This window comes from Nannospalax galili, unplaced genomic scaffold (genome assembly GCF_000622305.1).
Source record: "Nannospalax galili isolate Female #2095 unplaced genomic scaffold, S.galili_v1.0 scaffold386, whole genome shotgun sequence".
Classification (NCBI taxonomy): Eukaryota; Metazoa; Chordata; class Mammalia; order Rodentia; family Spalacidae; genus Nannospalax; species Nannospalax galili.
This window is the reverse complement of record NW_008356676.1, coordinates 2,104,823-2,117,976: the sequence shown is the minus strand read 5'-3', so window position 1 is coordinate 2,117,976 and position 13,154 is coordinate 2,104,823. Positions and strand designations below refer to the sequence as shown.

Below are 13,154 nucleotides of genomic sequence, written 5' to 3'. Positions count from 1 at the left end.
CTTTTTGTTTATTGTCTGGTATAGATACATCCCTACTTTTTTTTTTTTTGTGGTCTTTTTGAGACAGGATCTCCCTGTAGCCCCAGCTGCCCTGGAACTCACTATATAGACCAGGCTGGCCTTGCACCCACAGAGCCCCGCCTGCCTCTGCCTCCCAAGTGCTGGGACTACAGACATGCGCCACCACACCCAGCAGAACACCTTTTAAGATGCTTCTTAGCCATCTTTATTTATTCTTTTGAGAACTCTGTTCAGCTTCTTGGCCCATCTCTTAATTGGGTTACTTCCTTTCTTGCTTCTTTGTTTTTTGAGTTCATTATATATTCTGGATGTTAAACCTCTGTCAGATGTGTTGCTGGTGAAGATTTTCTCCCATTCTGTGGGTTTTCTCTTCACTTCCCTGGTTGCCTCCTTTGATGTACAGAAGCTTTTTAGTTTAATGAGGTCCTATTTGTTGATTGTTGACCTTGTTTCCTGGGCAATTGATGTCCGGTTTAGAAAATCCTTTCCTACACCTATATCTTATAGGTTATTGCCAATGCTTTCTTCTAACAGTTTTAGAGTTTCAGGCTTCACATTGAGGTCTTTGACCCATTTGGTGTTGGCTTTTGTGCAAGGTGAAAGATAGGGGTTTAGTTTCATTCTTCTACAGGTGGAGATCCAGTTTTGCTAGTACCATTTGCTGACCATGCTGTCTTTCCTCCAGTGAATGTTCTTGGACCCTTTGTCAAATATCAGGTGGCTGAAATTGCAATTACTCATATTTGGGTCTTCAAATTTGTTCCATTGATCTATGGGTCTGTTTTTGTGCCAGTACCATTTTTATGACTATAGCTCTCTAATACAGTTTAATATCTGGTATAGTAATCCCCCCAGCATTGCTCTTAGTGCTCAAAGTTGCTTTGGCTATGCAAGGTCTTTTGTGCTTCCACATGGATCTTAGGATAGTTTTTTTCCAGTTCTGTGAAAAATGTCATGGGGATTTTGATTGGCATTGCATTGAATCTATAAATGACTTTTGGTAGGATGGTCATTTTCACAATATTAATTCTTCCAATCCATGAGCCTGGGAGGTCCCTCTGTTTTTTTGACATCTTCATCAGTCTCTTTCTTTAAAGATTTAAATTTTTCATTGTAGTGTCTTTAATGTCTTGGTCAGGTTTATTCCCAGATTTTTTTTTGCAGCTATTGTAAATGGGAGTGTTTCCAGCTACTCTTTCTCTGGTTGCTTTTTATTGGTATATAGAAAGGCTACAGATTTTGTAGGTTAATTTTGTAACCTGCCACTTTACTGAACATGTTAATAATTTCTAGGAGTTTTCTGGTGGAATTTTTGGCATCTCTTAGATATATCGTGTCATCTGCAAAAAAGGGATAATTTCATCTCTTCTTTTCCAATTATTACTCCTTTACTTTCCTTCTCTTGTCTTATTGCTCTTGCAAGAGTTTCAAGAACTATGTTAAAGAGAAGTGGAGATAGTGGACAGCCTTGTCTGGTTCCTGATTTCAATGGGAATGCTTCCAGTTTTTCTCCATTTAGCATGGTGTTGACTATGGGTTTGTTGTATATGGCTTTAATTATGTTGAGGTATGTTCCCTCCAGTCAAATTCCCTTTAGGACTTTGAACATAAATTCATGTTGAATTTTGTCAAAGGCCTTCTCTGCATCTATTGAGATGACCATGTGGTTCTTGTCTTTGAGCCCATTTATATGACTTATGATGTTCATTGACTTGCATATATTGTACCATCCCTGCATGTCTGGAATAAAGCCAACTTGATCATGATGGGTGATCTTTCTTTATGTGTGTCTGTAAGCAGCTTGTGAATATTTTGTTCCAAATGTTTGTGTCTATGTTCATTCAGGATATGGGCCTATATTTTTCTTTTTGTTGCTGTTGTCTTTGTTGTTGCTTCTTTACCCGGTGTTGGTATTTGGAGGATACTGGTTTCAGAGGTGTTTGAGAGTTCTCCCTCTTTTTCTCTTTTTGAATAATTTAAGAAGTCTTGGTTGTAGATCTTCTTTGGATCTCTGCAAGAATTCTATCACAGATATTAATATATCATTTTTGTTCATTTGAAATATTTCTTTTGTTGTTATAAATGTTGTACATGAACATGTATGTGTGGTATGTTCATCCATGCATAAACATGTGGAGGCCAGAGGCAGACATCAGGTTCTTCCTCTATTATTATTATTATTATTATTATTATTGTGTGTGTGTGTGTGTGTGTGTGCTTGTGTGCACAGCTGATTCTTTTCTCCTTTCTCCTTTCCATGGTTTCTGGGCTTGAACTCAGGCCAGCAAGCTTATGCAGCAAGTGCCTTTACCTGCTGAGTCATCTCACTGGTCCTACTTTGTGCTTTAAAAATGCCTTTTACTTAGTGTGTTTTTCATTGTCTCTACTGGTCAATACTCAGGGTAAAGATGCTTTTTAAGTTGTTTCTCTGGAAATATGAAATGAGGGCAATAAAGCAAAATAAGATCATTTGTAAAATTTACACTGAGCTGTAGTTTGTAAGTGACAGAGCACATGTGCTTGGGATATGGAAGCAGACACCTGTAATCCCAGCGCATAGGAAGCTGAGGTAGGAACACAGCTGCAGCCTAACCTACCTAATGAAATTCTGTCTCCAAAAAAGGGAAGCAGAGAAAGAAAAAGCACATCACTTTATTCTGCCACATGAAGAAGCATGAAGGCCACTGTCACTAAGGTAGCAAAGATGAGCTCAGCCAACATGCTAAAGCATTGCTTCCTGTGCTGTGGGCCCTCTTTATTATGTGTGTTCCATGGGAGTTTTCTAAAGTAGAATCAAGGCCAACATTTCCATTTCGTGTTTGAGATATATTATTAAGATGTAATCTTTTAGCCGGGAGCGGTGGCGCATGCTTTTAATCCCAGCACTCGGGAGGCAGAGGCAGGCGTACCTCTGAGAGTTCAAGGCCAGCCTGGTCTACATAGCGAGTTTCAGGCCAGCTGGGGCTATACAGGGAGACCCTGCCTCCAAAGGACACCCCCCCAAAAGATGTAATCTGTTTATGAAGTACCTTCAAATGCAGTCCTCATGTAGAAGTCTTTATCAGATTAGTTCCATGGGAAAGTCACCAAGATCTGGCTGGAGTGACAGAAGCTACTGCTCTTTGTTCTTCCAATGTGATAAATACATGCCTCTCCTCTGGTGAGCTGCATTCTTCATGGATGATAATCATGTTTTCCAGGTCCTTCCCCCTCCGGGGGAAGATAAATCCCATGCTTATAATATATGCAGAGAAGGGACTTCTGATTCAGAAGTCCACAGCACGGATATCAACACTTCTGGGATTATAGTATTGTGGTAGACTGTTCCAAAGATGGCTTCACAATTAGATGTCTCTCATCCACTTGTTCATTGTACAATGTTTCTGAAGGGTATATATTCTGGACCCTTCAATCTGGGAAAGTTTTGTGATATTCAGCCAACTCATTTGGTGAAAGTGATGCTATGTGACTATGTGAGGAGAATTCCTACAAGGATACAGCTTTCTCCTAGCTCTCTGTCATAACACATACCTTGGGACACCTGATCCTACAAAAAGCCAGTTTATTGTGAAGCCAGCATAGTGGGATGAGTAATCAAGAGGTCTCTTGGAGCGGGTTGGAGAGATGGCTCAGTGGTCAAGAGTACTGGCTGCTCTTGTATAGGACCTGGGTTTGTTTCCTAGAACCCACATGGCAGCTAACAACTGTCCAGTAACTCCAATTCCAGGGGATCCGACACCGTCTTCTGACCATTGAGGGCACTGCATGATACATGTGCAATTACATACATGTAAGCAACACACTCATACACATAATTTTTTTAAAGAGGCCTCTTGGAGACAGAGATACCTGAGCAGTCCTAGCCCTCAGTTCCTTGAGTTTTGCAGCACCAACTGCCACAAGTGCAAATGTGCCATGGAAATATGGTGGCCACTGGCTGAACCCAAATCAGACTTTTCCAGATATATGCCTCTGTTGTACTTGCTTTATTCCCATGGAAAACAAATCCTACTGAAGAGAATCTCCCAGCAAAATACAACAAAGCATGCAGGGAAACAAGCTAACACAAATGTGGCCCACAAGTGCAGCAAATGGAAGACATACTGTAGCAATTATAAATAATAGAGCAACTTGAAAGGCATTTCTAAATAAATGTGCTTACAATGAGACAAAGGGAAGAAGAGACTCTAAAACAAAGTAAGGTCCTATAAAAAAGGAAGGACAAATTTAAAAAATGAAATAAAAATTCTAGAAATATAAACAAATTGAAAATTCAATGGACACATTAAGAACTGGGCTAAAGCACTCGGGGGACAGGAGGATGGGTCCTAGTTTGAGGCCAATCTGATCTACTTAGAGAGTTCTAGGGCAGAAGACAGAGCTATATAGCAAGACCCTGTGTCAAAAGGACAAGCAGCAACAGCAGCAACATCGTGCTAAATATAGCCACAAAGAGAATTAGGGAATTGGATGATAAATCCGAGAAAACTTCCTAAGATTGGCAAAGAAAAGCAAAGATGATAATATGAAAGAAAAGTTAAGATTTGGAAGATAAAATGAAAAACACCAAGTCATATCTAGTAGAAGTTACAGAAAAATTGCATGGAACAGGGGTGGAGAGAAGTAATACTTGACTATAATAGGGCTAAACACTTTTTCAGATTTAAAGAGGGATTTAAATCTTTGGGGTAAAATATTTATCAAGTCCTGAAGAGAATATCTAAAACCAAAATCAACTTAGATCAAAATCAACAATGCAAACATCAACTGAAAAAAGAACATATCAAATTTTATTAGAGAAAAAAATCTGTATGGCAATGATACTGAGAACAAACTTCTCCTGACTAGCCACAGATGCCAAAAGGTAATTAGACAAAAGAGTTAGTATTAATCATTCTCAATGTAGAATTCCATAGCCAATGAAGTTATAATTAAGGAATATGAGAGAAAATAGAATGCATACACAGAGAAAACTTTACTCATAGACTTTTGGTGAAAGAAATTTTAAAAAACCAAGACAAACTGAGAAAGAATGAGATATAAAATGCAAACAGTAAGGTTGAAAACACAGGAAAAATGTTGTTTAATTTAGTCAGATAATTATACAAGTAGTAATAATTATACAAGTAGAGAATTTAAAGATGGGGGTCTAGGGACATAGTTCAGTGGTAGAATGCTTGTCTATCATGTAAAGACCCTGTGTTTGATCCCCAGCACTATAAAAAAATAAAAACAGAAAACAAATATATTTTAAAAATAAATGGGGAATAAAAAATACAATTCATAGGAAGGGAACTTGAGAGTTAAAGTATTTTTGTTTGTTCAAGATTGTACTGGTAGGAGATGGTAGAGATAGTCATTATACTGGATATTAAGTATAAGTGTTAGTATTTTTAGGGTAAGTATTCAGAATTGAACTAGAAGGTATAAAGTTCAAATCAGTTCAAGCATTTAGAAAGGGGAACTATAAGGCAAGTAGGAGAAAAGAGAAGCAAAGAAAAACTTAAATAAATACAAAATCATGATGTGACAGATAGTGCTGGTTTTTCTCCCAGGTCTGTTTTATCCTCTATAGTGCTAGACTTGTGGCTGAGATTTGTGAGCTCATTTTTCTTTCTTTGTGCTAAGTGGTCCTGTAACTGAGTTCTTGCCAATGGTGTGTCCCAGATGGCATGTGTGTCTGTGCAGGGTCTAGGCCTTAAGATGGTAGGCTAGTTCTCTTCCTCCTCCTCTTCCTTCTTATAGCAGACATTGCACCATAAGTTTCCCTTGTGTGGATAAGGTCAAAGGTATATGAGAGGGATGCACTGTGGAATAAGAGACATCTGCCAATCTGAACCACTGATGCTTCTGTCCCTTGAGAAGGATGCACTGTGTGTGTGTGTGGGGGGGTCAGGGACAGTAGGAAGAAAGCGTTCTTACAAAACACTAAAAGTGAGTTCTCAGAATAGTTCTACAATATTAAAATTTAACCGTTTATTTTTGTTGTTTTATTTTGGGTTTTATGTTTTGAGACAGGGTCTCACTGCGTAGCCCTGCCTGGCCTCAAACTCATGGAGATTCACCTGACTCAGTCAGAATTAAAGGTGAGTGCTACCACACCCAGGTTTAACTGTTAATTCATAAGACACACTTGAAACACAATGACTTGGAATGCTGGAAAGAATAAAGATCTATACTAGGCAACCAGTAATGAAAAGAGGACGATTATAGCATACAGAACAGAATTTAAGGTGAGAAAACAATGGATAGATGCTTGAGTCTGTCCTGACTGCTAATAAAATACACTATTAATTAGACAGGTTGTAAATAACAAAAAAAATTCTTACAGTTCTGGTGGGAAGTCCAAGACTGAGCCTAGAGAGATCTGGTGTCTGGTGAGTGAGAGCCTTCTTCCTCATAGATTGCCCTATCCTCTCATTAATATCACATGGCAGAAAGGGGATGGGAGTCTCTCTCTAATCTCCTCCTCCTTTTCCTCTTTAAATCAATTCCTCCTTTCCTTAATTCAATTTTTTAAAGACTTATTTTATTTGTGTGTGTGTGTGTGTGTGTGTGTGTGTGTGTGTGTGTTCCTGCATGTATGTATGTGCACCATGTGCATGCCTAGTGTCTCTGGAGGCCAGAAGAGGGCGTTTGATCCCCCAGAACTGGACTTACCACCAAGTGGATACTGGGAACTGAACCCAGGTCCTCTGTAAGAGTAGCAGTGCTCTTTACTGCTGAGTACTCAGAGATCTGCTTGCCTCTGTTTTTCGAAGTGCTCTGATTAAAGGCATGCACCACCACACCCAGCTTTTACTTTATTATTATTTTATTTTTTATGTGTATGACTGTTCTGCCTGCATGCATGTAAGAGCACTTGGGTTGTGTAATTTCCCTTCTGCCTCTTTTTAGACAGGGCCTCTCTGTAGCCATGAATAATCACTTTAAATTTAGTTTCAGGGGCTGGAGAGATGGCTCAGTGGTTAAGAGCCCTGGCTGCTCTTGTGGAAGACTCGGGTTCCATTCCCAACAGCCACATGGTGGTTAACAGCTCTAGTTCCAGGTGGGTTCTGAGAATCAAATGGGACAATGGGTGAGGAACTGATTTCCTAGAGCCTCAAAAATATACCTCAAACTATATCATATAATTGATTCTTTCAATGAACATTTGAGAAACATCTGGTATGTGTCAAGAACTGCATTGGAAGTGAGGAAGATGGAGTAAGTCAGTTATAATGTTTGCTCTCAGAGAGATTATATGTAAAAACCAAGTTCAAAGAAGTCTTCTAAGGCATTATGATGGGGGGCGGGTGTCAGAGATGGCATTTAGTGTAGAGAAAGTTGCAACATGCAAGAGGGTCAGGAATAATTTCACAAGAAGGGTGACCCTTAGAGTGAACACTGAAAGATGGACAGGCGTTTGACAGACTGGGTAAGAGGAAGGACATTCCAGGAAGGACACAGAATAAGTCGCCTGAGAGGGCTGCCTGTAAGAACTCAGTGTTTGATGAAACTGGCAAAGTAGGCACTGACTAAGATGTTAAGACTTTAACCTGCAGGTAAAGGCAGCCACTGGAATTATTCTTTAATTTTATCCTTTAGGAGGCTAACTTTGGTGATGGTGAAAGTGATGGCAGATAGAGAAATAGTCAATGTAGAGGCAGCACAACTAATAAGGAAAGTAAAGCCAGAGAGATGGCTCAGTTGGTAGATGTACCTGTTGCCAAGCCTGATGACCTGAGTTCGATTCCCAGAACCCAAATAGTGAAAGGCGAGACTCCGGAAAGTTGTTCTCCGACCTCCCTGTGTGTACATGCGCACATGTGCTCACACACAAATAAAAATGAAAAACTAGTAAGGAAAGTAATGCAAAGCTTTAGGAGCTGGAAACAGGGGACTTTAAACCAGGCCAGAGCAGGGAAATGGAGAGGTAACAAAGGGGAACCATCCAGAGGGGGAAACAACAGAAGAAAGGAGCCTAGGATAAGTTTTGGCTTCTCCTTTGCATGACTAAGTGAATTGTGGTGACATTTATTGAGCATGAGACAAAAGAGAGAAAAAAATCAGCTGTCAGAGTATATGGGCTCCAGTGTGTGTGTGTGTGTGTGTGTGTGTGTGTGTGTGTGTGTGTGGTTATGGGAGGGTGCCATTTGGGAAGTGAGTATATAAATGAATAAGATTGGGATGTTCTGTATGATATACACACAAAAAAATCAACAAATTTAAAAAATGAGTTATATTTGAGGAAGAAGCATAAAAATTTACTTCATGTTAATTAGTAGAGGTGATAAACATTACCATTGAAATCTACCTAATGATTTTCTATCCATACTCAGGTGCCAAGGATCCGAGAGTAACTCACTGTGACTAGTAATAATCAGATGCATAGAGATTAGAGACACATATGCAAACATGCTAGTAGCATTAAGTCTGTAGGAATCAGTTTATTTTAAAATGAAATGGAGATCTTTGTTAAAGGTTAAAACATTCAATTTTATGTCTTATAGGGTTTATACTGAGTTCAATATTGTATAATGGTATTAATTCAACTGTGAACCTAAAAATTTACAGCCACTTTTGAAAGAGGTATCTTTGCTCTAGAAATTGTTATTGAATATGTTAAAGCTGTAATGAAATGCTTCTTCTAATCATGTGGTTAGTAAATACATAATTTTAAAAAATCAGCTGTCAGGAAAGCTCAGTTGTTTTAGATTGAGTTTAAGGCCTGAGGGGGTTGAGGCAGATATTTCTTTTTTAAAAACGTTTGTTATTATTTTATGTGTATGAGTGTTTTGCCTGCATTTATGTAAGTGCATCACATGCGTGTAGTGCCTGTCCACAGAGGCCAGAAGGTGTTGGACCCCCTGGTACTGGAGTTATTGACCATTGTTAGCTGCTGTGTGGGTTCTGGAAACCCAACCTCGTCCTTTGTAAGAGCAACAAGTGCTCTTGCCACTGAGTCATCTCTCCAGTCCCAAGGTAGAAACTTTTTGGTTGAAAAGTTGGCTCTGGGCTGGGCATATAGCTCAGTTGGTAGAGTGCTTGCTTAGCGTTCATGAAGCCCTGGGTTTGAGCCCCAGCTTATACCTGTAATCCCAGAGGTAGAGGCAATATGATCAGAAATTCAAGAAATGGAAATTTGTGAGTTCTCAGCATCTGGTTGGTAACTGAAAGCAAGGGAAGACAGGATCTGACAGACCACTCATTTCCCCCTACCCCACCCTCATTAGAAACAGACCAAGACTACCTAGGTGCCTCAGCAAGTAAGAGGAAACTAAACAAGACATAGACAGTATGAAGACCCAATTGACAAGGGGCCAATTTGAAGGACAGATTCAGGAAAAAAATCTAGTCAACAATGACAAACTTCGTAGACACGTCTTATAACACGAGAATTAGAAAGTATCCGTGGTTCAGGGATCTTCACATCCATTAGGTCATCTATGTCAGTGTAGCCTCAGTGGAGTGATGGGCACTGAAATCAGAATGACTTGCGGAGCATGCTGGATCCAGTCAGTGACTTTGAATTTTCGATTTCAAAACCTGTGAATGCATCTGACCAAATTAAAGACCACGAGAAGATGCTGACAGAAATCCGAAAGTCCAGGAGAAGAAATGACCTGTGTAAAGGCAGGCACTGCTGGGGTGGAACTAGATGGAAGGAAATCTTCATTCACTCCAGAAAGATGAGCTGAAGCGCTACTTGCAATCCCCCTCCTCCGAGGGCAGCCAGAAGAGACTTACCATCTGAGCGCTCTCTACGAAGACCCCTGTCCCTAATTTGAGTGTCACGCTAATTTGAGTGGACCGCAGACCTGCTCCTTAGCTGTTTTTCGTTTCACGAAACCATATTAGCTACTGAAAACGAATAAAAGCAGGACTCCCTAAGCCTAACTAACCTCTCTTGCAGACGGTAGCCCATCCCCAGTCTTCTCAACCTGGCAGAGTAACCCTTCTCTGGCTCTGCTGGCTGGGGACCGGTTCTGGGGTGCGAAGCTCTGCCTCGCAGGGTTGAAGGCAGTCACTGTCCGGTATGATTTCGCTCCAGCCTCAGCTCGGGGAGCCGGAGGGCAGGCGCAGGCAGGCAGCTTTTGGACAAAGGTGGGCACAGACTATGGGCGTCTGGAAGGCTGGAGGCAGCCGGAGAGGGACTCTGGGAGGCGTCCCCGGGGGTCGGGCTACCTAGCCCTGAGCTGCCTGTGATGCTCCCCGCGAGCCCAGTGGACGCCGGACCAGGGGCGCAGGCCACCTCTGTCCCTGCCGTCACTGCCCCGAGCCTGTGACCACCCGGCGGCCGCTTTCGGTTCCGCGCCTTATAAGGCCTGGCAGGGGGGTCACGTGCGTCCCGGGCCGCCCGCCGGGAGGAGGGGGCGGCTGAAGGAAAAGGGGAGGGAGCCGGGGGCGGAGGAAGGAGCTAGGGGCGGATTCTGTAGCCGTGGGAGGCGGCGGCGGCGGCGGCGGCGGCGGCGGCGGCGGCTGCGGTGGGGAGCCGAGCGCTAGCAGCCGCGCCGGGGAGCGGGACGCCGGAGAAGGAGGAGGAGGAGGCAGCGGAGGAGGAAGGGACCGGTGCGGGGGCGGGAGAGCTCGGCGGAAACCGGAGACCAGCGGAGGGCTGGTGGCTGGCCCCGGGAGGGGGCCTGGGCGGTGGCGACAGCGATCGCAGCGAAGGAGGCGCATCCAGCGGCGGCGGCCAGGCTCGGTGCGTCCCGGGCGGCCAGGCGCGGGCCGGCGCGATGGAGCCGCAGCACGTGCGCCCGGCGCTCGGCGCCCGCAGCCCGGCCTGGGAGGAACCGGTGGGTACCGCGCGCCGCCCACCCCTCCCTCTTGTCCCCTTGTCCCCTGCTCTCCTCCCTCCCGGCCCGGGTTCCGTTCAGGAAATGGCCGGGGATGAGGTCCCCAGCTGCTTCCCAGCCGGGCCAGCGCTTCCTCAGTCGTCCGGGCTCCTCCTCGCGCGCCGCCCTGAGCGCCTTTGTCCGAGGGGCCTCGGGTGACCGTCTCTCAAGGACGGTTTCCGCGCTTCATCCACTTCCCAACTTTTCTCTGGGTTTCCGAGCGTGCAGTGGCGGCCTGGGGAGAGGAGATCGGACGGTTGCGCGGTCAGCGTGTGGTGCCGGGAGGGGATCGGGCTCGCCTCGGGAGACCGCGCCCTGGCAGTCACCTGGGCGCGGAGGTTCCCGGGACCGCAGCCTCCGGAGGCTGTTGGTGGGCGAAGCCTGACTCCTGTCCGCCGCTTCTGCCCCGGGCTGCTTCAGGGGTCAAGATGTTTGGCCCCGGGTGGAGTGACAAGCTAACTTTGCTTTCGCTTGGGATTTCGCAGCACACGCCACGCGGAGACTGAGTCATTTTAGGGGTCCAGAATAGTGCGTGTGTGTCGTGTCTGCCACGGTGATAATTAGGAGTCCCGGGGGTTTTTGGATTTGTTCCTCAAACTCCTTTAAACTTCCTTCTTCCGTCTCAAACAGAACCGTCTCGTATCCCTCCGGGGAGTCCACCCAGGAATCCCCACCCCACGCAGACCCCTGTAATCTTGTGTGGGTATAGAATTTTGGCTGTCCACGCCCTGGCAGGATATCTGGACTTTCGCTACTCCCTTTTGGTTGAAATCATGAACCTGCCTCAAAAGTCCCGTCCGAAATGTCTGGTTTCATCCTTGCTGTTCGAATGCAATTTTCTCAGGGAGCCCCTGTGCTCAGGTGGGCCTTCTGTCAGGTACTAGGCTTGGTTCTCCTTTCCTTTTCTAATCCATAGACTTTCAGCCCTTTCGCCTAGGGTACGTTTCCCTGCCTCCTGTTTCCTGACCTTTCAGGAGTGTCCTTAGATTCTGATCCATCTGCATCTGCAGCTGTCTTTGCTTCTGTGAATTTGAACGTTAGGTCGCCCATCTGCCCTTCTCTCTTCTGTGGTTATCACTGGGGAGTAAGTTATTCTTGATTAAAAATACAGTTCAATTTTGACATTTCAGATAACTGAGAATTAAATCCTGTGACCTCTTTTGAACTTTATTATAGGAAGTCCTATAAGCCCACACCAATCACAATGGAGAAACACAGTAATGTCTAGTGATTCTCTTTGAGTGCTGATGCCAGAACCACTTTGCATTTAGAAAAAAATTAGAGAAAAACTCCTCCTCCCTTTACTTCTCCAGCTGTAAGAACCAAAGGGCTTATTTATTTTCACAGAAAATATTCGGTAGTAGCCTCCCCACAGGTACTTTTAAAACCTTCATAGAGGTGTGTGAACCAGTGGTGACACTTTATCCAGCCTGTGGAACTCATTAAAAAGTAGCCTTATTTTCATGAAACACCAAAGGCCTTTTATTTGCTCAGCAGATACTTTTATCAAGCACCTATCACGTTCTGTGATGTTTGGGTAACAACTCAGTCAACAACTCAGACACAAGAGTTTTGTCCTCAGAAAGCTTATAGTCTTTGCTAAACAAAATAACTTGTTTCACATATTCATATCATCCAGAAACTGTGTTTAAGTGTATAGCATAAAATATTTCTGGTAAGTGATCTTATTGTGAACCTTGTGGTCACACATGTAATAACTACAAAGTTTATTTAAGAATGAATAAAGGGAGGGGCTGGAGAGATGGCTCAGGGGTTAAGAACACTGGCTGTTCTTGCAAAAGACCCAGTTTCAATTCCCAGCACCCACATGGCAGCTGACAGTTGTCTGTACTCCAGTTCCAGGGGATCCGGCAGCTTCTTCTGACCTCTGAAGACATTGCACGACACCAGTACACTTACCTACATGCAGGCAATGCATGCATAGACATAAAATAAAAATAATAAATAAAATAAGAAAGCATAAAGGGAATTCTTTCAGCTTTTAAAGTTATCCCCTGCTTAAAAAAAGTAGCATATACAAGAAAAAGAATGCATTAGTGAAAGAAGTCATTAAATTAGACCTTTCAGGCATGTGGAACAAAGGGGAAGTCATTAGCTTAATCTAATATGTTTTGAAGGAACCTGGGTCCATCAAAATCAGTTTTTTTTTTTATTTTTTTTGTGTTTGAGACAGAGTCTCACACTGTAGTCCCACCTGGAACTCCCTGCAGTGTTCTTGCCTCAGCCTCCTGAGTGCTAGGACTACAGGCAGGATGGATCTCTCAACAATGAGATTCTTGATACTTGTTTGGGTCA

General features: G+C 43.5%; 1 protein-coding gene across 2 annotated transcripts in view; it reads left to right on the top strand.

Moving 5' to 3' along the window:
- Nucleotides 1–10,485: 10,485 nt before the first annotated feature.
- Nucleotides 10,486–13,154, top strand: part of Dgkh (diacylglycerol kinase eta) — a 237,133-nt gene continuing 234,464 nt past the window's right edge. For both annotated transcript variants that reach the window (XM_029556963.1, XM_029556960.1), the window contains exon 1: nt 10,486–10,799. In XM_029556963.1, the coding sequence (XP_029412823.1) occupies nt 10,740–10,799 (60 nt within the window). In that variant the 5' untranslated portion in view covers nt 10,486–10,739. The remainder of the gene's footprint in view (nt 10,800–13,154) is intronic.